The following is a 25,895-nucleotide window of genomic DNA, read 5'->3' on the forward strand; positions in this document are numbered from 1 at the left end:
CTGCTCTGTGCCCATGGAGAAAACATCTCCCGGCATAACTACAGGCACCTAGCCCAGCTTTATGCTGTTCCAGGTCCCCGCAGGCCCCCGCTGGGGGCTGGGAGGCCAAAGCCCCCTGGAAGGGGCTCCGGGCCCCTTCCTCGTGGCTCACAGCATGGCCACCTCTCCAACAACAACAAAACTACAACTCATCTCTTCTGGTGAGCTTGTGGGATGTTGACATTTTTGCAGGAGCGCCCATTGGACAGAACTCCAAAACTTACAGGGGTTTCCACCCCTTGGGGTCTACCACTTTTCTCAGCCTCTGGGGGAAAACAAGATTCAAACCATGACAGGCACTCATGTCTTCATCTGTAATTTCTTACTGAGGCAGCTCTTCTGAAAGTCACTGAACCCCAAAAGAACAGAACTAAGTGAAAGCCCTGTTTTCTTAGTATGATGCACCTGCTTCAGGGTTCTGCTCCCTTCTGCATAAGTGTGTCAAAATGGGCTTGGTCAACAGACTACAGACTGGCTGGGAAGGGCTTGAATACACCTGGTCTGTGGTCCTTGCTGGAACAAGTCTGGCAAAGAATGACTAAGATGATTAAGGGACTGAACCACCTTTCATACGAGGAGAAATGGAGAGAAATGGGGCTGTCCAGGCTGCAAAAGAGAAGAAGGGGTAATCTAGCCTGCAAAAGAGAAGAAAGGCTCAGGGGAATTCTCTCACCAGTGTTTATGTACATTGATGGCATCTAAAGAAGACTGAGCCGGGCTCTTCAGCGGTGCTTGGTGACAGGACAAGAGACAATAAGTGTAAATTGAAACACAGGAAATTCTGTCTGAGCTTAACTCCACATTTTCACTGCGACTGAACACTGGAGTAGGTTGCCCAAAGAGTCTCCCATCCCTGGGGACAGTCAATTCCAAACTGAGCAGTGTTGAGCAAACTGAACTGCCTGATCCCACTTGAGCAGGGGGGTTGGATTGGACAATCTCAAGATGTCCCTTCCAACCTCAGCAGTTCTGTGATAACCAGATGAAGGTGAGAGAAAAGTCTGAGACAGATTTTTCTGTATAAGAAGACCTGTTGGCTCTTCTGCTGATTCACTTGTATTTGGTACAAGTAGCTGGTACAGCTTGGAGTCTTGTAAGAAACCCTCTGGCCTAAGATGTTCCTTGCATTAAACACAGTGCAGGGGGAAGGAGAGGACTTTGTTTCTTACTGGGAGAAGCTATAATGGTAGTGTGTATTCTTTATCTTGTAGGTCTTTTCTACTCATTCTCTTCTCATTGGCTTTTGTTTCTGACTGCTCTTTCTTGGCCTACATTCCCTCAAAATAATATTAGGGAAAATGTGAGTAAAGCAATACTGCATTCCTCTACGTATATTTCTGGTATTGTGCAGTGATCCTGACGCAAGAAGGAAAAAAATGCATCCATAAAAATGTAAAGAGCTGTATTTAGAGACACCAGAATCATGTAAAAACACTAGTAAGAGTGATCATGGGTAGGAACTGTGCTGTCTGCTGCATGCTACCTGGGGAACACCCAGCCTTCAGTGGGTTAGCAACGTGCTGTGTTCAAATCTGCTTTCAAGCGTGCTTGCCTTTTCCTGTTAACCTTGGTGGGAATTTGCAGATGGATGTAAGTTCCCCCCCACACCCCTTCAGATACAAAACGAGACAGGGTTGTCCTCATTGTCAGCTGTGTTCCCTGACATGTAAAACTTCTTGGTTCGACACAAAGGCAGTTCTGAAGGACAGTGGCACTGAGAATGCCCCCGGTGCGTGCTCTGTCCACACGCTGTTCTGCTGGCTGCCTGCTGTCACCACCTCTCAGGCTGCAGGTTGTGGTTTCTGGATGTTACATTAGTGCCTCCCGCTCTAAACGAATCCAAGCTCGAGAGCGTTTGTGGTTTGCACTTCTGTTGATGAGGGAATGCAGAAGAGTTGAATGTTTTCTCCCTTCTCTCCCCAGACAGCCTGCCTGCGTTCCCCATTGCCACGGTGGCAGGGATAGCCATCGGTACGGTTACAGGTCTCTCATCGCTCATCTCTATTGTCGTGTGTCTTGTCATCAGAAAGAACAACTCTAAAAAACGATACTCTGGGTAAGAGATCTCCCTCCTCACCTTTGGGTGATGTGAGGAACAGCAGCAGGAGCAGAGGGAGGGCTTGAAGGGGGGTAGGAGTTGTTTCGGCCAAGTCTTGGCAGCCATGGCTACAGATAGGGTATGGCCATGTGGAGCACTGATCATCTGCCTTTAATGAATTATCTTTGTACTGTGCTTGAAAAGGCATACTGACCAGGAGTTGCACCTGAAAATCACTAGATATTGAAGTTGATCCCCAGCCACAGGCATATATGCCCTAAGAACATTTAATCCAGGATCCCCTAGCTCTGGTCTGTTCCCCTTCCCTCTAGCTCTACTTTCCCTACCACCTGCAAAGGAAAAGTGCCATATGTACACTTTCAAGGAATGCTCTGTGTTGAGACTAGGACTGGATTTTTCAGTCTGACTCCTAAGCCTGGAGTATACTTGCCAAAACCCCATTCATCACCAGACTTCAAAGTAAGGAAGGAGTAGCCACTCTGCATCCGTTCTCATTCACTGTCTGGTTTTTGTTAACTGTTCCCATCCCTGCAGGGTTTTTAGTGTTAGGAGGGTAACCCCAAAGTGAAGCACAGTTCTTTGCGTGGGCATATGAAAAAACAACAAGAACTAACAAAGGCAGATTTGAGTCCTGTGGTGATGAAGCTTGATACTGGTGGAGGAGGTGCTTCCTTTTTTCTCCTCTCTAATTAGATGGTAATTTGCTTCTATAAGAAAGAATGAAAATTATGTATGGAGTCTTAGAAACAAACCCCAAACTTATAACTTTCTTCTGTTCTTTCCCCAACAAATATTCCTGCTTGCTGCAGGTCCTTTGGGTTGCCCTTGGGATAAAAGAAAATAACTCCAAAAATAAACTTGTGGGGATTTCCAAATTAAACTTTGCCCTGTCCTTTTCCCAGTTGGAGAGCTTAGAGAAAGGGAGTTGGCTATTGCCCAATGGTAAGGCTAAATACATCAAAGGCGGCTGTGTGTGCTCAAAATTGTGTGGAAAGCCTGGTTTTCCCTCTCTGCATGTGTCCTTCCCCTAAGAATTGAGAAGAAGCCTGCAGTGTCATGCACCAGCAGTGTGCCTGAGGTGGCCTGCTTGCCTTGTTTCCCACTGACCTGCCCTCCAGTGTCTTCCTGCTGGAGGACACACGCTGGTGCCGAGCCTGGAGCAGTAGTTCATGCACTGTGATTTCTTGTAGTAGATTTAACTGCTCTCTTGGGAAAGTAACCTCTGAAGTTTAAATACTGCTTTCACTGACCATGCCAGCTCTGCATGATGTGTAGAGAGAAACCAGCTGTGCTGTGACCCCTTCCAAACTTATGGACTGTCTTCTCTACGATGCTAACTCGGTGTGTGGTGGTGGTGGTGGTGGAGAGATGCACTTACTCCCAGATAACCATTCTGCCTTGAACCGAGGTGTGCTGGGGCCCTGCGCGGCATCTGGAACCCCTGCATGGCCACAGTCTCCATTCATGCTCTGACTTTGGTGTTTCTTTTGTTTTGTTTTGTTTTTTTTTCTTTCTGCCTTGGTGTGCTGGGATCGGATCCTGCTTACCTTCCTCTCCTTACAGAGATCCTGATATAGACGCCAGATTGGGAATGTAACAGGGCTGGGTCTTCTCTTCCAGTCCCACTAGACACCATGGTAACTAATCAAGTTGGTGGTTGCTGTTAATACCTGTGTGTGTGTACACGTTTCCTCTTCCTTTGCTGACTAACCAGCTAGCTCTCCACTAACATAACTTCACTGTAATTTGTGCTGGAATCTGTTGGCAAAGGGATGATGCATTTCACTGGGTGCTTGGGTTTCATTGTCTCATGTCTAACTGGGGTGGAGTTTGCTGTTTAGCCCAGATGGTGTCCCTCCATCTCTTCCAACAGTGAACTCGCCAGTGCATTGACTAAAGCACAGAAAATTCAGAACCCTTTCTGTTTCAAAATAAAAGTAAATTCCCTGGCAGTGTTCCTCTGTCTCAGACAGCTTGGGTGTTTGAAAACTTGGAGGGATCTAAGTACATTAGTTGCTTAAACCTGAGTGATAACATTTAGATAGTGTAGATCTGAGGAATTTTGTGGCTAAAACAATGAGTGATACATAATTTTAGTAACAGAAGGGCTGCATTGTCTCTAATACAGTAGAAACCCCTTCCATGATGGCTGGGGCAGTATTTTTTTTTTAAATTCTTAACTGCTGCATGTATGAGGAGCTAAGTCTGCTATGGTTAGACTTATCAAAGGGTAAAAAATGCTTGCCCTGTGAGGATGTGGTCTGCTTAATGTCACTGTCGTCGTTTGTTTGCTTCTGTACTTACTTTATAGATTATCTGACTATGAAGATTGAGGAAAAAGGAGGCCCAGTGGTCAGAGGGTTGTGGTAGCAAAGGGAGCTCCCATGTCTGCTACCAAGGAGATGGCTGGTTTGCTTTCCTGGGTGCTTTGGTACAAGGAGGTAGATCTAGCACTGAGAGACCCATTACTGCATTGCCCAGAAGCTGCTGACTTTCAGGGCATTTGCTCCTGTGCTTAGATCTGCGATATTCCTTTCTCTGTCATAGGGTTGCTTTCTTTTCAGTCCTGCTTTAAGCAGATGGAAAGAAGCAATCAGAGAGTGAAAACTGGCAGCCTTCTTTTAGGGCTGTTGGTTCTCACCACAAGGCAGTTCTTCTGTTTGAAAAACAAGATTTGCTTGATTATTCAGGTAGCCATGAGGGCACATAGCTTAAAATGTCATGTGGGACTCTTGAGGTGATTGCTCCAGAGACGAATATCTGCTGTGAGTGGGCGGCATTAATTTGGGATCACAGCCTAAGCAAAGCAAGGGAACTAATGTGGAGTTTGGTAGGAAGTACCTTGCTGATATGAAAAGCTGGTGGCTCTTGCAAGTGTTGGCTCTAACACTGGTATAACAGTTGACTCAGTAACTAGGACTGTTTAACTTCTAGTTAGAAGATAATTGCCATTTACCACTGTTAGTTGAGTCTGAAGCCCCAGAGAAGAAAACACATGGGTTGGGTTGAATGGGAGTATCTAGGGAACAGGGATTTTGGAGGAGCTGCTGTCCTATGTTAATAGTTGCTCCTTCATGTTGCTTACTAATAAAACTCGGAGGAAGGTTAGAGAAATACCTCGGGAGAGATGGAGAATCGTGTGTGTTTATTTTAGAATCCATTGTGTTCACTTTTACTTTGGCGTGATCTGCCACTCTCATCTTGCCATCACTCGTCTTTTTGTTTTTTGTTCTGTTTTTTTTTTTGGGTTTTTTGTGTTGCCTCTTGAACATTGTCGTGCAAACTCTGCTCTGCCACCTCGTCAGCTGCAGTACCTCTGAGAGCTTGATGTCTCCGGTTAAGCAGGCTCCGCAGAAGGCGCCCTCCGACACAGAGGGCCTGGTAAACAGCGTGCCCGCCAGATCACACCAGGTAAACTGCTCCCTGCTGCTTCCCCGAGCAGGATCCTCCCAGAGCGTGGGGAACATGGTATGGAAAACATAAAGGCAGGGTGGGATGCGTGCGTTAGGTGCTGCCTGTTAAAGTGCTGGGGGGTGAGAGTGTGTGCTCCAAACCAGGGGTGGACAGGAAGCTGGGACTGGTGGACTCTTCTGCAGAAGGCTTAGTGCAATTGGAAGATCAGCATTTTGCTACAGGCTGGGATGGAGTTTTATGCCCTTTTCATCCTAAATTATAAGGAAAAGATGGTTGTGGTCTTGTGCGTCAGCATACACAGGTTGTAGTGCAGTGCAGGGTTGGCAAGGATCAGGAGTGGGCAACGACTAGCTGTTCAGTGAAGAGACAGCATTGTCTACTAGATATGTAATCACCCCATAAAGCTGCCTAATGTCTTTTGAGGTTGTAGTGGGGAGGAATTTTCCTCTCTCGTGCTCTGTGGTGTGTACTCCCTTCAGAGGGCGAGGAGGCAGCGCGGTGCAGACACTGAGCAGCGATGGCCAGTTTGCAGATGGCTCGTGCTGCTGAGAGCTCTCTTCTGCAGAACCTCCCAACTCATGTGGGCTTGAAAGTGCCACTTTTCATGCTTGCTGCTGTTGGCAAAGTCCTGCTGACTTTGAAGGAAAAAACTGTCTCTTATCCAGACTTAACATCGCATGGGAAATTAGTTAGAGGGGAGAGGGCATGAGTCAGACAGGGATTCTATGCAACGTATGATTACCTGTTAAAAGTGTGCACGATTTCCTAATTTGGAAGCTGTTTCTTACCTCTTGATTCATGTATTCCCAGCAATTTTCCTGTGGAGGTACAGACCCTGAATGAATTTAAGTTCAAAATGGACTTTTTCTTGATTAGCCACCTTTTAGAAAGTGTATGAACTGGTGGGTTTCTAAGTCAAAGTTAATACCTGGGTTCCTAATTTTTCCCAACAAAACAATGGAGATGTGTGTTAATGTGTTAACACTACGGGAAAAAACCTAAATGTGCTTTATCCGGTGAGCTGGATAAAGTCAAAGTCCCTACTCTGTTGGGCTTCTGGTTTGGTTTTGAAATGCATTTTGTTCTGGGCCTTGCAGTATTTCCAGAGTTTTAGCACACAGGCCCACAAAGCTGCCTTCTGACTTGGGAGATCAGTTATTCTCTGAACACAGAGGTTATATACTCAAGTTGTAAGATTTAAAGATAAGTTCAGATTTTGACTGGAATGAGTCTAGTAGCAGCAGCTTATAAGGCCTAGATAAAGCTTGTCTTTTCTAGTTCACGGGAGGAGCTTCTAGAATGGGTGAGTGAGACAGGTGCTTCCTGCTGTTCCCCCTTCCAAAAAAAAAAAAAAAGGTTTTGTGGGATTTATGTTGCAGTAGGTGTTGGAGTTGATGTCCCTAGGTCACAAGGCCGAGATGTTTTGTCTAATTACTGTCCTGGTATGAAGCAGTACATGGAAGTGCCCTGAGAGCTACAGGGATTAAGAGTTTTGCTGTTCTGCACTTACATGTTAAAAGACTTTAATGTTTTGGTGTGAAAACTTGCAGTGTCCTCACGTTCCCGTGTCCTCAGCATTCTGGGTCTCAATGTACTGGAAGGAACATGTCAGAGTAAATCTAAACTGTGTAAAGATAACTCAGGATCAGTGAGCTTTTGCCCTTCTGTAGTTACCCTGGTCTGCTTATTCCTTAAGAGGGCCCTCCAGGGTCTTCCTGCAGGTAAGTTCCTAAAGGAAAACTCAGAGTGTGAACACTGCTGATCTCAAAGGAAAAATACTGCAAATGGCTTTTGTTTCCTTCAGATTTTTACATTTTTAATCTCTTAGGCAAAAAAGAGTTTTGTCTGGATTTTCTTTTCTTGGCAAACATTTGTAGCAGCAAGTGGTTCCTCTGCCTTCTGTTAAACGTTTGCCCCATTTTACAGAACAAACAAACAAATGTACTTTTCTTTAAAAACATCCACAATGAAATCAGGGTAGATCAGATTTTGAACAGAATGTTTAAATCAGTGAGAAAACTAAATTTCAGTTGCATTTCTATATTTCACTTATATTTTTAACTTCTAGCCATTGTTTTGTTGATTATTTTTATAAGGGTCAGATCAACATATTTGAAATCTAGCATCACATATGTGATAGTATACCATATATATATATATATATATATTACCAAGAAATACCCAGTATTTCTTGGTAATCAAGAAATTAGTTGCAGTATCCAAGCTTTTGAGGTGTTGTGTAGGTGAAATGCAGATATCCAGATTCCTGGAGTTCCCAGAAGCTGCTTGCTGATTCAGGCACACTCTTGTCTCTTGGAATGCCTGGCAGTTTTACACCAGTGGTTCCCACAGTCAGTGCTGTGGTCAAACAGCAAAGGCCTGTGGTCTTCCTTGTAGCCTTTCACTTGGTGGGATGTGTAGGAAGTGACTGAATGCTTTGTGCTGGAAAAGAGCTGTGAATACAAATACACAACCGCTGCCTCTGCAAGTTAAAAACAGCGACAGAGGTCTCTTAAAGAGTGGCATTTAAATTTATTAAATTAAGTTTATTCTTTTTTTTTATTTATGTGTCAGTTTAAGTATCAGTGGTGGAGTATTTGTCCACATCACTTCTCAGCTGAAAGTGCACTGAGGCTGCATTTTCTCTGTGTGTTTTGAGTGCGAGTTAATCAGGTGTGGACCTTGCTTTTTGGAGTGCCCCAGAGTGCTGAAAGTGTGAAAATCTGATTCTGTGAGTGCTCAGCTGATTAAATCAGCTCCACTTGTTTTCACTGTGCCTTCCTTCTCCTCAGGTACGTTCTGTCCTGTCACATTTGTGTGTGGTGTTTCTTGTCCGTGCCATCACTCTGTGGTGACTCCTGTCCTACCATGACTATTACTTGAAGGCCAGAATTACACATATTTCCCACATGGATGTCCTCGTTTAGTAAACTGGGTTACAACAGTCAAATGGGAGGGCAGATTGTCCCAAAATATGCCAAACTCCAAGGTGGCTGTCACTTGTCTTTGTGCTTTGCAAGGAGCTGAGTGTTCACTTCTGGGCAGGCTGAAGGACACTGATGCTCAAGAGTGACGTCCACAGAAGGCTCTTCTGATGTACAGAGCAGGTTGGTGCAGAGGTTCCTGAGCAGGGAGGTCTCTCAGTGTAGAATTGGGGAGCACTGAAGCTGCATTAACATCTGCTACAGAAGTGCAGATCTCTGGCTTTGCTCTTTCTGGTTTAAGATAGATCTGAACAGGCTGTGTTTGAGCTCTGTTCCAGGCTTTAAACTGGTTCTCACGACCCCGAGAAGGAGCAGTTCATAGTGCCAGGAATCTTGATTTAAATTTCAGATAACTTTCCTGGAGCTGGAATCTGTGGTAGTTGGAACAGGTTTCAGAATCTAGAGAATTTGAAAATGCTGTAGTCTCCTGTTAGACCATGATGGTCTAGCTTTGTAATTCCTTTTTCTTTGCTGTAACTTGCAATTCATGACAGCTGACAAACCCTTAGCAGGTACTCCTGCTGTTCTTTTCCCTTCAGTTCTAAATGGAAAAATTGCAAGGTTCTGGGAAATGCTGGTTTTGTGTAGCAGTGCTAGTCTGTCTTCTGATTCTGAAGAGTCAGGATGAGCTTATTTGGGATTAGATGAAAGTTCTGAATTGTTTAGACTTTTTTTTTTAAGTGGCCCTGAATTAGTTGATTGTAGTCAGCTAGAAAATCAACTGACAGCAAATTAAATAGATGGAGCATTGTAATAAATCCTTGGTCCTCCTTTGCCCTTTGTTAGCTAACCTACCACTTACTTAGGTGGCTGACAGTGAACATACTGAGACAGAGGTAGCTTGGTTTGGGTCGGGTGATCAGGCCAGTCAGTCCCTCCACCACCACCTAACATTCTGGTTGCAGCAGAATAGCTGTATTGAAATGGCATAAACCAAGAATAGTGATAACTGATCCTGAGGGGACAGGATCAGTTAGGTCAGAGTAGTGATAACTGGTCCAGAGTGAACTTCCATGGTAGAAAATTGATCCATCAGAATTACTTGAACAAAACTTGGAGAGTCATAATGATTGCTTTATGCAGTTATAGATTTATTAATTTTATTTTTTTTTAACTGACAGAAAGTGCCCTTGAGCTGAATTTATCCTACCTTTGGCTTCAGGCAGATGAGACTTCCAAAATTGCTTGCAAATAAACTTTAAGGTTACTTTGCCTTCAAGTTTATGTAGCTAGTGCACTCTGATTGGAATCAGTAATGTAATCCTGGTACAGTGTTGGAGACCAGAACAACATGAAAGCAAATAGCAGAAAAAGGAAAAAAATGGCTATATTGAGATTTAAAATCCAGGATTTTCTAAGACACCAGTGTCCTTTTTTTTCCCTTCATTTTCTCAGTCTGCTGTTTATATTCAGTGTTTTTTATCCACTTGCAAGTTTTTCCCCTTCTGTCTGTCTTCTGCTCTTTTATCACCTTGGAAATACCTTACCCAGAAGGAAGAAAAATGTGGATTTAAATTACTTCTGAAAGAGAACAAGGTATTTATCAGGTGTGTGCTTTGCCACTGTGCTGGGGGGAAAACAGCTGTGCAGGAAGGTACTTTACGGTCCTTTAAGGGCTTAATTTTCTGTACAGAAGGTCTCTTTTCATCTCTGGCTCCTGATTGGTTTGGGAGATAGATGGAAGGATTTCTGGGTCAGTTCTGTAGAAGTGTTTCCTAATTTGCCAGGATTCCAAAAGTATTGGCAAGAATGGAGTAGGAGAAGTGCCTGTGAAGGCTCCTTCTTCCTGGAACATGAGGGAAACTGAAACAGTTAATTGGATGAAACGTTTTGAAGGAAAAACTGCTAAAAAAGCCACAACCAAACTAAAAGCTCTCTGTAATTCCCCCCACTCACCCCCAAACAGGACACAGTCCCTTTCCCTCCTGCAGGGGGGTGTGAGGGGTGTTCTGTGTGCTGAGGTGGTCCCAGCCTTGTGCTCTGTGCTTGTGTCAGCTGAGGGGTGCAGTGTGGGAGCTGCAGGTCAGACCTGGCCATAGAGGTCCCACCTGTCTTGTTGGGCACCTGTTCTATGTAGGCTCCAGTCCTGTCTCCAATAGCTGCAGTTTTCTCTCCTGTGGGCTGTTTTGGAGGACGTGGTGTTTTGGGAAGGTGCAGGCACGTTTGCTCAGCTGAAGGACAGTGCTGGTAATGTCCCCCACTGCACCCCAGCAGAGGTAACAAAGGTGTGTGGCCGTGCCTGCCCAGGGTGTTTATGGAGCTGTGCAGAGCTTGGGCTGGTTCAGAAGTCAGGTAAGGATTCTGTACTGCTGCACCATTGCAGTACTTTCTGTACTACACTGCTGTGTAAGTCTTGATTCCATCACTTGTTTGGGCAGTGACCCATGTCACAGGGGGGCTGCAGGTTTGTTCCCTCCCTTATTATCCAAGTGGTCTAGGGGTGCTGGAATTTACAGGAAGTGAGTGGCAGAAGGAGAAGTACCCTCTGCTGTGGACTGATAAATCTGTAGTACAGATCCTCCTGAACAATAACAAATCTGGCGTGCATCTGACTAAACCACGTGTCTTTACTCCATAACACGTAAGAATTGCTGCATTTCGGAGCAAAGGATTCTAGATTTTGCTTTTTATGGGAAGGAAGAAGTCTCAGAGGGAGGAAAGGGCGCTGTTGGCATTGCTCCCGAGAGCAGAAAGGTGGCAGACTAGAGCTCATTCGTAGGCCAGGGTTCATTCCACCTGCTTCCAAGTGCCGTTCGCAGTCATTAAAGCTCCGTGGTCTCGCTTTGGCTTTCATCTTGCTGCAGATGTGCTGCCTGTTCTGAGAAGTCCTGATGGCTCCTCTCTGTTGTGTCCCCAGGGCCCAGTCATTTACGCGCAGTTAGATCACTCCGGGGGACAGCACAGCGACAAGATCAACAAGTCAGAGTCCGTGGTCTACGCCGACATCCGGAAGAACTGAGATGAGATCCTAAGCTGTCCAAAGGAGAACACACACTCAGACTGGAATTGCTTGAACAAGATTTGACCCAGAGAACTCACATGTGGCCTTTGATGCCTAGGCTAGGACCAATGCATGTGCATACAGAGGGAAAGATATATATGTATTGTGTGTAAATAGTCTATTTAATCGTACAGAAGTGAGACCAATGTTGCATGTTGAAATGCGGTAAGAATTTTTGCTTATAAATCGCTGATATTCTTTTTTGTATCATGTGTGACGAGAGAGAAAGTGAAAACTCACATCACGATTTTTAAATATTTTTATCTTGATTATTAATGGAGAAACTGGAAGATGCCTGAAGATTCTAGATTGACCTGGAGATTCTCTTTTTTTTTTTTTCTTTTTTTTTTTTTTGCTTATAAGGCCTTCTTTTGTTGAGATGAATATAAAGAAGACATCTTCTTTATATCCACTGAATTCCTTATGTATACAGGGTATTTATCTTTCTTTGGTCAGATTCTCGGTAAAAGCTGCCTTCTCATGTAAACTAGACCCTCTCACTTGGTCTTGTAAGCCAAATTGTGACTCCTAGCTGTCAGAAATGTATGTCTTAGCAGTGTAAGTGAAGGAAATCTTTAGGCCTACCTGACCTGTGTAACACAGGTCACAGAACTGTTTACTTCTCTATGAGCCCAGCTATTCAAGATTAGTCCTTTGAGGTGCAGGGATAGTGTTGATCTAATGAATTTTGTGGAATGGTATGAATGAATTTTGTGAACACTAAGGAAATAGTGAGTTAAAGGCATAGGAAGCTGTAGCTGTAGGTGGTTACCTCAGACTCTGTTGAACCTTTCAGTGAAATGTTTCTTCCTCAAAGCTGTGTCATTTCATGTAAGTGTGAAAAAGGGCTCCAAAGGATCTGGAAGCTGTAGTACTCCCTTACTTCTCCCATGGCTCCGTTATACCACTGTCACCTCCTTAGAGGGGCTTTATCTGTTCTTAAAAGCCTGTAGTGGATGCTGAATGACCTCTGGAGAATGTCTAGGGCTCTTTGGGGTTTTTTTGATGTGTGGTTTTTTTTGGTGTAACCTATATTTGCACAGAGGATGCGGAAGGGCAGTTTATTTCCTTCATCTCTGCAAGTCTACTGCTTGAGTATAGTTCCCCAGCTTTTTGTTTCTAGGTTAAACTCCTCCTAGATTGTTAAGGATCTCTGCTGATGAGGATCTTTCTTCTGCTGATCCACAGTATCCTGAAATCTGGTACTCAGAGCTAGAAGTGGCATTCCAGCAGAGATCTTCTCAGAGTAACATATGGTAGAAGGATTTCTGTTTTGTACATCCTAATGTGGTGTCGTTTGGCCTTTTTTTGTGGCAGCAAATGATTTTCAGTTTGGTCTCTCATAACGCCTTGTCTCTGATTCTTACCCATTTCCTAGTTCTGTCTTGTTGCATGGAATCGGTCACAGAATGGTTGAGGTTGGAAGGGACCTCTGGAGATCATCTAGTCCAACCCCTGCTCCTCAAGCAGGGTCAGCCAGAGCAGGTTGGCCAGCACTGTGTCCAGCTCTGAGTATCTCCATGGGTGGAAACTCTACAGCATCTCTGGGCAATCTGTTCCAAACAAGCTCAAGCCTAATATAACACCAAGTAAATGAGAAATAGTTATAGGCCTGTGGAAGACCCTTTCAGAACCACATTAGATAATCCTTTGATTATAACAGTGGAACTTTAATAGCTGTTTTTTGTACAGTGGGGTTTTTTTTCCCCAACAAAGTTGGGCATACCAACACTATATCCCTTCATCAGGATCAGCCTTCACAGGTTTTCTGACAACACCTGCCTTTATTAGAAGTTGACAGCTTTATTTCTGTATACATGCACTGCCTAGATTTTAAGACATTGTCCTCAAAGCCAGAACCAGCTTCTTAAAGCTGAGGCTCAAAAGGAAACCATGGATTAATTTATTCTGCTAGATGTCAGTTCCTAATCCTGCAATATCTGAATTTGTGTAACCCTTGTTACGGGACTTGGCTGATATCAAAGAAAGGACGTGTTTCAAGATGTTTTTAAGATATCAGTTTTCAGATGTTTGCCAAGTCCTGTTGGGAGCTGAGACACTGTGCTGTGGCTCACTAACCATTGCAGCTCTGAAAAGTATGTAGCATTTTATTTTTTGGCAGTAATGCATACAAGATGAAAAATGAACAAATTTCTTCTCCACAGAAGGCCTTTAAATATCATTTTCTACTTTGAGGATTAAACAGGGGGTTTAGCAAGACTCCACATGATGGGCTATGATGCTTCTTCCCAGTGCTGGAGGCTGATGGAGTGGGACCTACTTGTCCCAGATGCACTCAGGGGCAGTTTGCCAACTCAAGCTTCCATCTGTTGATACCGTCCAGTATCTGTTGTGTGCCAAAGCACTGTTCTTGGTTGCTGCAGTACTCACATTGGTGACTGTAGCCAGCAAATTCTTTACTCAGAAGGTGGAGACGCCCTGGCACAGGCTGCCCAGAGAAGTTGTGGCTGTCCCGTCCCTGGAAGTGTTCAGGGCCAGGTTGGATGCAGCTCTGAGCAACCTGGTCTAGTGGAAGGTGTCCCTGCCCATGGCAGGGGTGTTGGAACAAGATGGTCCTTAAGGTCCCTTCCAACCCAAACCATTCTGTGCTTCTGTATGATCTCCTCAGGTGCTGGATTCTGCACCTGGGATGGGGCTGCCCTGGATGCACGGACAGACTGGGGAATGAGATGCTGGAAAGGAGTGCCACGGAAAGGGCCCTGGGGGTCCTGGTGGGTGGCCAGTTGGCCCTGAGTCAGCAGTGCCCTGGCAACCAGGAGGGCCAACCCTATCCTGGGGGGGCATCAGGCAAAGCATCGCTGGCCGGGCCAGGGAGGGGATCGTCCCACTCTGCTCTGAGCTGGGGCAACCTCACCTGCAATATTGCGGCAGTTTGGGGTGTCACAGTATAAGAAAGATATTAAGCCATTAGAGAGCATCCAGAGGAGGGCAACAAGGATGGGGAAGGGTCTGGAGGAGAAGCCGTGTGAGGAGCAGCTGAGGGCACTTGGCGTGATCATCCTGGAGAAGAGGAGGCTGAGGGGAGACCTCACTGCAGTTACAACTTCCTCGGGAGGGGAAGAGGAGAGGCAGGAGCTGATCTCTTCATCTTGTGACCAGTAACAGGACTCGAGGAAAGGGTGTGAAGCTGAGCTGGGGGAGATTTAGGTTGGATGTTAGAAAAAGGTTCTTTGCCCAGCGGGAGGTTGGGTACACTGGAAGAGGCTCCCCAGAGAAGTGGTCACAGCACCAAGCCTGATAGAGTTCAAGAAGTTTTGGACAACACTATCAGGCACCTGACTCTTGGGGATGGTCCTGTGCAGGACTAGGAATTGGACTTGATGGTCCTGGTGGGTCCCTTCCAACTCAGCATATTCTGTGGTTCTGTGATTAGGAGCAGAATGAATCCTGCTGCTGCTGCTTTCCTTAACTACCAGGCTATTACTTCCCAACATTTGTTTTACAGTTAATATAAACTAATGCTTTTGATGTGGTTGATGGAGAACCTTGATTTTGATCTACCTGCATTCATGTCTGTACATCACCATCTTTCTCCCCAAGAAAGTATTTTCGAGTAAGAGGGAGAATTGCGATGAATGTAGTGATCAAAAACTTGCTGCTATGAGAAGATGGGGCTGGCCTTGCCTCTGAATTCTGCTACTAATGTTTGTTTCTTTTCCTGCTGGAATATACTGGAGAATCTGAGCACAATTCTGATGTGGTGCTAACTTTAGGAATCACACTAATCTGGTGCTAACTTTGGGAGACGTGCTGATCTGGTGCTGACTTTAGGAGAAACACTGATCTGGCTAATGCTGACTGATGTAAGGAGACACCTCCTTGCATGGCTTTTGTCTGGCTACGGGTACATAGATATTGCCTAGACTGAGGAGGCACCTTGCAAGGCTGCTTGGGTCCTCTTTGTGAAGGCAGAATGAGCTTTGAAGTATTTTTAAAAAACGCTGAACATCTTTTTAGAAAGAAACAAAGTACTCTTCCCCCAGGAATGGCAGAAATCAGCCTGAATCCCTCTCCAGTGGTAGGGCTGTTCAATTTTTTTTTTGTCATGAAAATGTGAACAATGTAGCTATTAAGTAACAGATTGAAGTCAAAAGGACTTCAAGCATTGTGAGACAACACTTGTGAACTTTCTGTCCATCAGGTTATCTTATCTCGTTTAATGATATGATAACCTGTGCTGGTGAACAGGACTGAGGGTGAGTTGGCTCACTTAGTAAAGTCACAGGAGACAGAGGACTTCTACTTCCTTGATGGGTAGAGCAAACAGAGGTTAAAGTCAAACAAGGTCATCATATCCTGACGTTGTGGTGGCCAGAAGTTTAGCTCTGCTTGCTCTGCTGCTCCTTGCAGGTTAAAAAGAACAGCCTGAACTTTGAGGAGCATGAAGGGCATTGCCCTTGTCCTGCTGTAGGACTGCTGCCAGCTCTTTTTAGGACCATCTATTTTAAAAAGAAGTGCTGCATGCCAAGCTTGCAGCAGCCCAGCAGAGGAGTAGGTGCCTCTCTTGAGGCAGCAGCCTCGAGGAGTAAAACTAGGTGGGTCATTGGTCCTGGATAGTGGACCTGGGGAAGGTCTGTGTGATGGAAAAGACTTGCAATGAATTCTCTTTTATTCATCATGCAAACAAAACTGGGATCAATCTGAAATCTTCTTTATTTTTGAGTACCATAAATGAGTTTCAGGAGAAGGATTACAAATAATCGTAAGGTACCAATGGAAGTAATTTGATAGCTGTACTCAGTACATCAGATTTCCACTGCCCCTTCTGACTTCAGCAGTTGTTCTGTGGGGAAGATGGTCACCATGTTCACGAGGTGGCATTAAGAGCCATAACAGGGTGGCAAGTACGTCCCTGTAACTCATTGTCTGATGTGTCATTTACAACCAGAGACCTGCAGGGTTTTGTTTTCTCTCAAAGCTTTAGTGATATTTCAGTTTGTGACTAGAAGAGCTGTAATTAGGTTTTTAAACTTTTTAAACCTGTGAGAACTGTTTAGGTAACCATCTGTAACTGCAGTAAATGTATATGTGCAACTTAGGAGCTGCATCGCCTTAGAGTGGATTCACTGAGGTCAGGCACAGACTGATGGATTTGTAACCAAAACACCTTCAATCTGTATTGAAATCTTGTCTTGGAATTTTGCATTACTAATGTATCTGCCTGGGACCTCAAATGCTCTTATTGTATAATAGGTGATGGAAATATTTTCTCTTTAAAACCACCAAAGTGGAGAAGATGGGTAAGACTTCTGGGCTGTTCTAGTATTTAGGTGACATTTTTATATGGGACACTACAAAATCATATTAACTACGCTCAGCAATTATACTCTTCTTGAGGCTTCTCTTTCCCTTCTCTTCACTGCCCTAAAGCTAATAAGCCCTTTCATTTACAGGTATTTTTGCACTCTAAAATCTAAGTTCCATGCCTTTGGAGATCAGTGTGCTGTGCAATGTCTTCTGTCTCCCTGCAATGCCAGCTGTTCTTACGTGGTAAATGTGATTGAAAACAGAGTACACGGGTACTTGTCTTTTGTGAACCTCTGTCCTGGAGGTGTGCAAGAAAACAAACACCTGTAAGACAGGTGTATAATCTGTGTGAGGGAGCTAGATATGCATTGCATGGCCTGATTACTTGAAGAGCCAGTGTACCAACTGTTAGTGCTTTTGCTTTTACAGACTCATCTGGAAACAGTTATCTTGGATATTTTTTCTTGAATGGACTTCCATGTTTTGTATTGTAATCTTGTGAATATTTTAATACACTTTTTTTTTTCCCATTACTGGTTTGCTGGATGAATTTTACCTGGGTGAGGATTGGGAAGGGAGGGGGACTGAGATACAACACCTCTGTCTCTGGCAATGTTCTTCAGTCACTGCAGTCTGTGTCCACTCAGCAACAACACAGCTGGAGAGCTCACCCTTGGAATTCACACCCTGTGTTACTGCTCCAGCTGGAAGAGCCAAGGAATGCAAGTGGAATTGTAGCAGAACACTACTGGCTTCACTGTGGGACAGCCTTTGAAGAAGGGGAGCTGACAGAGTATCAGGTGCATGCCTTGTAAGAATGGAAAATGCTTTCCTTGGAGTGTCCTGCACAGATGCTTTGCACAGGATAACATAACATTGTACAAAGAGTGGAAAAGGAGGGGACCATCGGTGCCACAGCAAGGTGCAGTTCCTTTCCACCCCTGCCATGCTGGAGTGGTAACTCACATGAGGCTAGGGGAGAGTAGGGGTGGAGAGAGACATAAAATAGGACCTTGCAAAACTCCAGCGTTTCAAGGCATTTATTTTCATGAAAGCTCAATCCTGAAGAAGCTACCTGGTCCCTGTCATCTTCTCCCCTGGATATAAATTCCTGAGCTCTGGTACTTCAATGCAATGCTCTTCTGCCTCGAGTTATAAAGGATGACAGAAGCTAAAACACCAGTGGCACATACTAGTTTGTTCTCCTTTTGTTAGAGACAGTGGTGGCTGAGAAACAAATGAAGATACACATAACTGAAGCTGAAAAGAATGCCCTTAGCTACCAGGGAAGAGCATCACAGGGGACGAAATACAAATGCTACTGTTGGTTTCTGAAAGTGTGGTAAACCCCTGCCCAGGTCTGAGTGTGACAGGAAAGATCACTTCAGTCTGAGGCTCTGGCTGTCACTCCTGGAGTCAGATAAGGTGAGACCCAGCAACTCATTCCAGGCAGAGTCCACAGTCAGTGTCTCTTTAAAGAGACAATACAAACACACGGTTTTGCTTTGATTTAAAAGGTCGCCCTTTATTTAAATGTGTGGTGATACTTTTGTTATTTGCACTTAGAAAACATTTGCTCTCTAGGCATTTAAATTTCCTCTTTGATTTTTCTCTGAGGAAAAGCACATTAAAATTAGTGAAGCTGGGTCCCATGGGGATGGGTTTGTGCGTTGTTAGATTTGACCTGTTGGGTTAAGCATCTCTTTACTGCAGCTGCTCTTGTTGTTTTGCTTTTAGCTCCTGATTATACCTATAGGAAAAAAAAATAAAAGAGCACAGGCTAAGAATAGAATAGTTACAATAACAGTTACAATAACAGTGTCTTCCTAACAATCTGTTCAGCAGAGGAGGTTTAAAATTACAATGGACTTGAGGGTGGAAACTCAGCATAGGATAGCTTAATTCATGTAAAAAGTTCCAAAGTAGCTAAGTTTGCTGCATTCCTGGCCAGTCCTGAAACCAGAAAACTCCAAAGTTTCCCTCAAGAAATAATTAAAAAAAATTGAAAAGTGCTGCTTTGCTTAAGAATCCTTTGATGCAGCTGGAACTGACAGGATTCAATGCTCAAAGCTGATAGAAGTGCACAGCTTATGAGGACAAAGTCTAGGCTGTTTGTCAGTCAGAACCACAGCTTTTAAATGCCTTAGACCCAGAAACTGCAGCTTACATGCAGCATTCCTTAACATGTGCTCTAGTTGGACTGAAACTATTTAAATCTTCCCTCCGACTTAACTGGAAAACTAACAACGAAGCAAAAGAGTTGTGCAGTGTTTAATTAATCATTCAGTTCCTCTTGCTTGATGCACTGACATTGAGGCTGGCAGCATTTATGAACTCCTAGTTAAGAAGAGGTGGTTTGAATGCTCAGTTAGAGAATGTGGAGAAGCCCTTCTTTACACCCACCTCCATATCCGGAAGAGCTGAGAGCCACCGGCACAGCCAACAAAGAAGTTCACAGCAAACAGACTCCAGTTTTTAGGAATAATAACTAGAGAGTATCGTGACCAAATAAGGCCTGTTGAATCAAATGGAAGGTTTAAAGATGTTAATCCTTTAAAGCAAAATACTCGGACGTTTCCCTAAGTTTGGAGACTGATACGTGGGGCCAGTTTAAGTAGACAAGTTTTACAACTTCATGTTAGACAACTGCTTTTTTCATAACTACCTGTTTCTCAGTGGTAAGTGCAGCAAGTGCCACCGGGTATGTACTACAGGTATGTACTGCATTTTCCCAAAATAACTAGATGGTAAGGTCAATCGTAGTCTGAATATCAAACAAAAATCTCTGTACTCTACAGAGTAGAGACCTTAATTCTCCAGCACAGTTGCAGGGTAGTGGTATTTTGCTGTAGTATGTCCAGCTTGGATAGTTTAACCTGAAGAAAAGGAGGGTCAGGGGTGACCTTATCACTCTCTACAGCTCCTTGAAAGGAGGTTGTAGCCAGGTGGGGTTTGGGCTCTGCTCTCAGGGAACAAGTGACAGACAGGATGAGAAGAAATGGCCTCAAGTTGCACTGATGGGGTTTAAATTGGATATCAGGAAAAAACTTTTTCACTGAAAGGGTTGTCAGCATTGAAACAGGCTGCCCAGGGAAGTGGTGGAGTCATAAGATGTGTCATTTAGGGACATGGTTTAGTGGTGAGTTTGGCAGTGCTGGGTTATTGGTTGGATTCAATGATCTTAGAGGTCATTACAGACTATTGCTTCTGCCAGTGTGAGCATTCTTGGCAGACAGCAGTGCAGTAGTCCATGTACCACTACTTCCAATTCCTTGTAACACTTGCAGATTCTTTCCAGTTAGTGTAAATACCCTACCATTCTTTAATCCCTAAAGTCTGTTTAAAAAAAGTCACTATATCCTGGCCTGATTTCAAAATTACTTGATCTGAAGCAAAAGAGGTCACTTAGAGGAATGAGTGGTCTCATGGTAACTTAAGGGATGAAACTCATGTCCTAACTCTTAGCAATCTGGTCTGGACAATTCCAAATTAAGACACATGTAGAAAACTGTTACATGATTACAGAACACTTACAGGTTTGATAAAAAGTGTACAGCTGCTCCAGAACTATCATCTAACAGCAATAGTGAGAGCTGGCATGTTATAGTTAAAGCCTTTCTGTAGAAGTGGATTAGTGCTGATGGAGGATTTGGAAAGGAGTGTATTCAGGTTCAGAGATGGCAAAAACATGGAGTAACTGTGGTTTTACCTGTGGCCATTAGTACTGCAGACTGTGCTGTGCTGAGCTTTTCTGCTGGTCTGGCCATGTCAGCCAGTCCAGCACACACCAAACCCTGTAAAGAGAAATTCAGTGAGCACCAGTCCAGGACCTCCTGTAACAGGGTCAAGGGATTTACAAGGGGAAGTTGCTTCACAGCTACATGCATTATCCAGGAGATGGGATGCATTGTGTGAGCAATTAGACTTTTGGAGACACCACCCTCTTCCAGTCCCTTGTGGTAGGGATAAGGACACAGTTATGAGGGTTTCAACTGGCTGGCAATAAAATCCCAGGCAGTGGCAATTTTTTATTAATTCAAGAACAAGGTTAATTTTAGCACAGCTGCTTTCTTAACCAAACCTGGTTTTTTTGCTGTAAGCAACAAGTAGATGCTTATCTAAATAAGGCCCTTCTTCCTACAGTTCATGCTAAGATATTGCTGGTAAAGATGTAGGTGTGACACCATATAGTCTTCACTCAGCTTCATTTAAAGGGGATAAAAGTGCTTCTTTTTAAATATAATTTCAGTAAAAGTGGAAAACTTCCAGGTGAACTGAGAAAGGGCTTGGCTGATCTACTTGACAACATTAGCAGTAAACTGCCTGATTTGTTCGTTGTGTTATTGCCCTCTACTGGACATATAATGTCATAGTCATGTTACAGGAGTTCACAAAAAAAATCCACAAAAATACCCCCCAAACCAAAATCCCACAAATAAGAGAGTCCTAATGCTTTTAATTCCATGACTGCCAGTAAGGACTCCATTGGCTCCAAACAAGAAACCAGTTTTCAAAGGAAGAGACTCCTGTGTGCTGCCTCACTTATGGGACTGATGCTATGGGAGGGATGGACTTTTAGCACTCCTGGGTACCTGCAGTAAATGTGCCTTGGCCATCTAGAGGGAAAGTCTTTTTTAACTTCTCAGTGGAGACACCCACTGTGAGCTTAGAGAAGTATTTCTGTGTGCTCACAAGAGAAAAGGCAGCTGTGCATCAGCTCTTTTGACACGGCAGCAGTTGACACCAGCCTGCTGCTCAGGCTCAGGGAGAACCTCTGAGGAAGGGGAGGGTTTGACCAGGGTTACTGCAGCTCCAGTCTAGACTGACAAAGAAACCAAGCTGTTGCCTAGACCATAAGGCAAGGCCTGTGGCCTGTGAAAAGCTGGAGTTCACAATGGCAAAGTGAGGAACCAGCTGGCAGTAGCTAGAGCAGGTGACATCCTTGCCAGTTATCAAACAGCTTTGTAGGCTTGGAGGTCGTTTGTTTTATCTGTGCCAATACAACAACTAGGAGGAGTACAGCGAATTAGGAGGAGGCAAACACTTCACCTGGGTACAAACAGAGCCCAGAGGTGTAGCCAAGTGGGAAGTAGAACCTCACAGGAGGCAGAGCCACTGACAGCCAAAATGGCAGCTGCCTTTTTCTTCTGCTTTCTCAAGACTACCTTGCACTCTGACATGCTTTAACCTACCTTCAAGCTTAGGAGGCCTAGGAATTTAGCTTCCCTAAGATCCTCTTCAAATTCCTCAATCTCTGAAGAAATACATGCTTTAGGAGCTTTGCATCATGCCAGCTCATGCCTACCTGGAGCTAGTGTTCCACAAGAGAAAGCTTTTGTGAAACTTGCAGTGAAAAGTACAGTTTTTCCACAAAGCATCTTCTCCCTGTATGTTGTGCTCTGGGTTACCAAGGTTAATTTTGTTCCTCCACATATATTAAAAATTAGAGCCTCAGTGTTAAATCTTTCTGTAGGCTCAGATATCTGCTGGGAAACTACTGCTTTCTCAAATGGATTGCTGCTGATTGACACCCAGACACCAGCTGGGATCTTATACTTACCCACTTCATAACCGGTGCCCAGAAAAACACTGTCTTGGGACCTGAGGGAGTGGGGGAGGAAACAGAAAAGAAGTTAAATTATTCAGTGAGATGTAGCTATTTTAATACCCACAGTAAGTTTGGGTTGTTTTGGGGCTTTTTTTAATAATGAATTGTGTGTATTAGCACAGTTTCTACCACTGTACAAGCTCTAGCACCTTATATCCATAGTTCATCAACCTTCAGTTGTGTAATCAGCCCACACACTTCTGCAACAGGTGAGTAGGATTTTGCATGTCCATTTTTAAGCAGTCAAGGACACCAGAGCAGGCAAAGTTGATTTATGAGTGAAAAGAGTTAGGATAAGGCCTAGGAGTAGTGAAAACAGTTTCCAAAGAATGATTAAAACTTACTTTACAGCTGGACTAACAGAAATAGTATTTTAAATCTTTGCGAACTGAATATTGTAAACTAAAACTCAAAAATATTTTATTACTAGGACTGTAACAAGCCAGTCCCTCCTTCCTTTCCGAAATCACAGTCCACCTCTTCACGCTACGGGCATTAGATGGTTCAAGTGAGAGCACAAATCACAAATAGAAGCAGCAGTAAGTGTCACAAGGAGAGTGTTCTCTGACCTGCACGTCTCAATAGCCTTGTCCTCCTGGCAGAAATAAGGCTTCAAACCCACACCCCAGGAATCTACTAGGAGGCAAAGGAGGATTATGGAGGAAGAGCTAAAAATCTCCAGGAGAAAGGGAGAAAAATCAATGCAATGGGGTCTGGGGGAAAACAGCTCTCTTACAAATACATGTATCTTGCAGTGGTGCCGAAGTGGCAACTGGTTGGTTAAAACAAAGCAGTGTAAAGCCACAGCTACAACCATGCCAGAAATCATTAATCCAAGACTACTGCTCCAAGTCTTGAATGGGAGCCCATGACCCAAAGCATTAGGAGACAGTCAGGACACTGGTTCCAATTCCATCAGAACACGGGGTTTAGGTCTCAGTGTGCCACTGTTCACCACTCTGGTAACATCCAACATGAAGCCAAGTTTTCACTGTAACATGTAACAGGTGTAAAACACGTTATATATGGGTAATCATCAGGACTTTGCTTGCTTTTTATGTGAGCTACTTTTTCACTAACAATTCAGCCTTAAAAAGACCTTGCAGCAACTGTTTGTGCTCCCTGTTTTAAGCACCCTCAAGTTTAAAACTGTGACTTGGGGAAAATGTGACCGCTGGGTTTCTACGGCAGGCACCTTGTGAAACAACTCATAATTTTGGGGGGGATAAGACTGTTACAAATATCACCTGCTCTGTCACCTTAAAGGCAACTAGGACCTCAAAAGGGCAGGGCAGAAAGCAACAAAAACTGGCCTGGCAGCTTCCTATAAAGCCCTCTTTAACCCACACTGCTTGCGATCAAGCTTCACGCTGCAGTTAATAACTACCAGCATGTTACTTTTTATCTAATATTGCTGAATAAATACAGTATTATCCTTTAAAGATACAAACTTAAGTTGCTGTTCTCTTAGGCAACTGCTCAGTGTAGCAGTATCAGGCTGCAAATACAGATTGTTACAAATCAATCTCACAGAGGCTTTAATCCCTATCATTTAATTTATTCTAAAAGACAGATTCAGATTTGGAGTACTAGAGAATGTGGGGTGAGTATAAATTATTAAACTGACATTCCATAAACATCCACTAAAGTTCTCAAGAAGACTGACGTTAATTTTTATTAATAATAGATAAATAACTTGATCATTTAAAACTGCTGACTACAGAAGTAAGAAACAGTGCAAGAAGGTACAAAGGGAAGGTACCAATCCAAGCTGGTAATTAGGGAATACTATCAAATCTACCTGGAGCAGAACACCTCTCCTGGAAGCACTCCAGCAAGCACCCAGCCAGGGAAAGCTCTTCCCTGATCCCGACATCCAGAATTTCTCAAGGAGGAATTTGACAGCAGGGGGAATAGCAGAGGCTCACCTGGATATCACAGGTGTGACCAGTTTATAGGATTTATGACTTCTATTAAATGCAAGAAGTCTTTGTGCTGAAAAGTTTGGTTTAATCAGGCAAAGTGAACCCAAAAGGCCAAAGGGGAGGGGGGACAAGTTGAGCCCAGGCTTTCCTGTGGCAGCCTGGGGAGTTGGTGTGCCAGGCCCTCCACTGTCCTCCAGCAGTGCCAGCCAAAGAAACAGATTTTCAGACCAGGCATCAATTATCTCACTGGAAGCTTTCTTTGTGCCAGGAAAGAAGAAAGCACATTCTCCATCCCTCACAAGTGATTCATAATTCCACGACAACGACACTTATATTCCTAAATTAGACTAGAAATCAGGATATCACCAGAGATAAAATGCCAGCCTTTCATTTTTAGCCTACTTTTTTTTTTTCCTAGTCAGAGTGACACCTATTGCATAACTTTCTCACAGACACACCTTCAAGATGTTCAGAGCTGAATCAGAAGTGGCAAAGGTTCAGTTTCAGGACCTGCTTAGGGCTTTTCTCATGCAGATAGATATGTGTGTGTGTGTGTATATGTATATATATATACATATACATACATACATACACACACACAAAGAGTCCATGAAAAAGGATTTATTAATTACAACGTTATGGTGGTGAACAAAAGTGGCCCATGGGCAGTTCCATGAAGTGAAAAGCACTGCAAGAGAACCCCCAAAGCCTTATTCAGTTACTACTGCTGGTCTGGTGAACAAGGAACACAGGTATTCCCAGCGCTTTCTGTGCCTTGTATCCAATAAAAGCAGCTTCCAGCTGCTTTTCTCACAGATTGAATGTGTCTCTCAGCACCTTTACAATGGAAGTGTTGGATATATTGGCTTTTCATATATAAAAATACATTAATATTGAATATATTGGCCTAGTGTATTCAGTATAAGCCAAACATTTTGAGAACTGCAATTTTTTCACTCTTTGTGATTTCTGTAGAGAAACAATTTTCCTCCCAAGAAAGAACCGTTTCAAGAGGACAGACTGAAAGCCAAAGTCCATTTTCACAGTGCATATTCCCGATGGGTCAAGAGTCAAGGATGCCTATCCCACAGACAGGAAACAGTGGGACCAACAGCCTATGGAATTCCAGGATTTTATCGAGCACGGCTTTTAATTGCCCGACACAGTTTGTTTACAGGACAAACACCACGTAAATGGCACCGAAGGAGATCATTTTACAAGAGGCTTCTCCCTAATAACACAGTCCCCCCTGTTTGCTCATGCAAAGGCAAATCCTAGGTCAGGCGAGGGGAGCTCATTCCAGGGAAATTCCTAACCCACAGCAGCCCTGTCAGCGCTCTCCCCCGTCCCTGGAAGTGTCCAAGGCCAGGCTGGATGGGGCTCCGAGCACCCTGGTCTGGTGGGAGGTGTCCCTGCCCTAGGCAGGGGGGTTGGAACGAGATGCTCTTTAAGGTCCCTTCCAACCTGAACCATGCCGTGATTCCACGAGCCTATTTTCCATTCTGTTTCCCCAGCACATCCACTTGGCTGCGGGGGCCTCCAGGCTCCTTTGGAAGCATCGAATTCCCCGGGACGGGCTCTGGCAGCGCCGCCGCTC

The 25,895-nt window shown here is 44.2% G+C and overlaps 2 protein-coding genes across 2 annotated transcripts in view; one reads left to right on the forward strand and one right to left on the reverse strand.

The window, feature by feature from the left end:
- MPZL1 (myelin protein zero like 1) overlaps positions 1–13,997 on the forward strand; it is a 20,649-nt gene extending 6,652 nt beyond the window's left edge. Inside the window, 3 exon segments of the mRNA XM_029961489.1 lie at positions 1,963–2,095; positions 5,404–5,509; positions 11,354–13,997. Of these exon segments, the coding sequence (XP_029817349.1) occupies positions 1,963–2,095; positions 5,404–5,509; positions 11,354–11,455 (341 nt within the window). The 3' untranslated portion in view covers positions 11,456–13,997.
- A 4,266-nt stretch (positions 13,998–18,263) lies between these two features.
- On the reverse strand, positions 18,264–22,446 carry MPC2 (mitochondrial pyruvate carrier 2). Its single transcript, XM_008927686.2, has 4 exons — positions 22,326–22,446; positions 20,475–20,559; positions 19,169–19,280; positions 18,264–18,515 (listed from the first exon to the last, which is right to left on the reverse strand). The coding sequence occupies exons 1-4, from the start codon at positions 22,332–22,334 to the stop codon at positions 18,470–18,472; spliced, it is 252 nt and encodes an 83-aa protein (XP_008925934.2). The 5' UTR covers positions 22,335–22,446; the 3' UTR covers positions 18,264–18,469.
- Between the last annotated feature and the right edge of the window lie 3,449 nt (positions 22,447–25,895).

The sequence above is a fragment of the Manacus vitellinus genome, unplaced genomic scaffold (genome assembly GCF_001715985.3).
Source record: "Manacus vitellinus isolate BGI_N305 unplaced genomic scaffold, ASM171598v3 scaffold_35_pilon, whole genome shotgun sequence".
Lineage (NCBI taxonomy): Eukaryota > Metazoa > Chordata > Aves > Passeriformes > Pipridae > Manacus > Manacus vitellinus.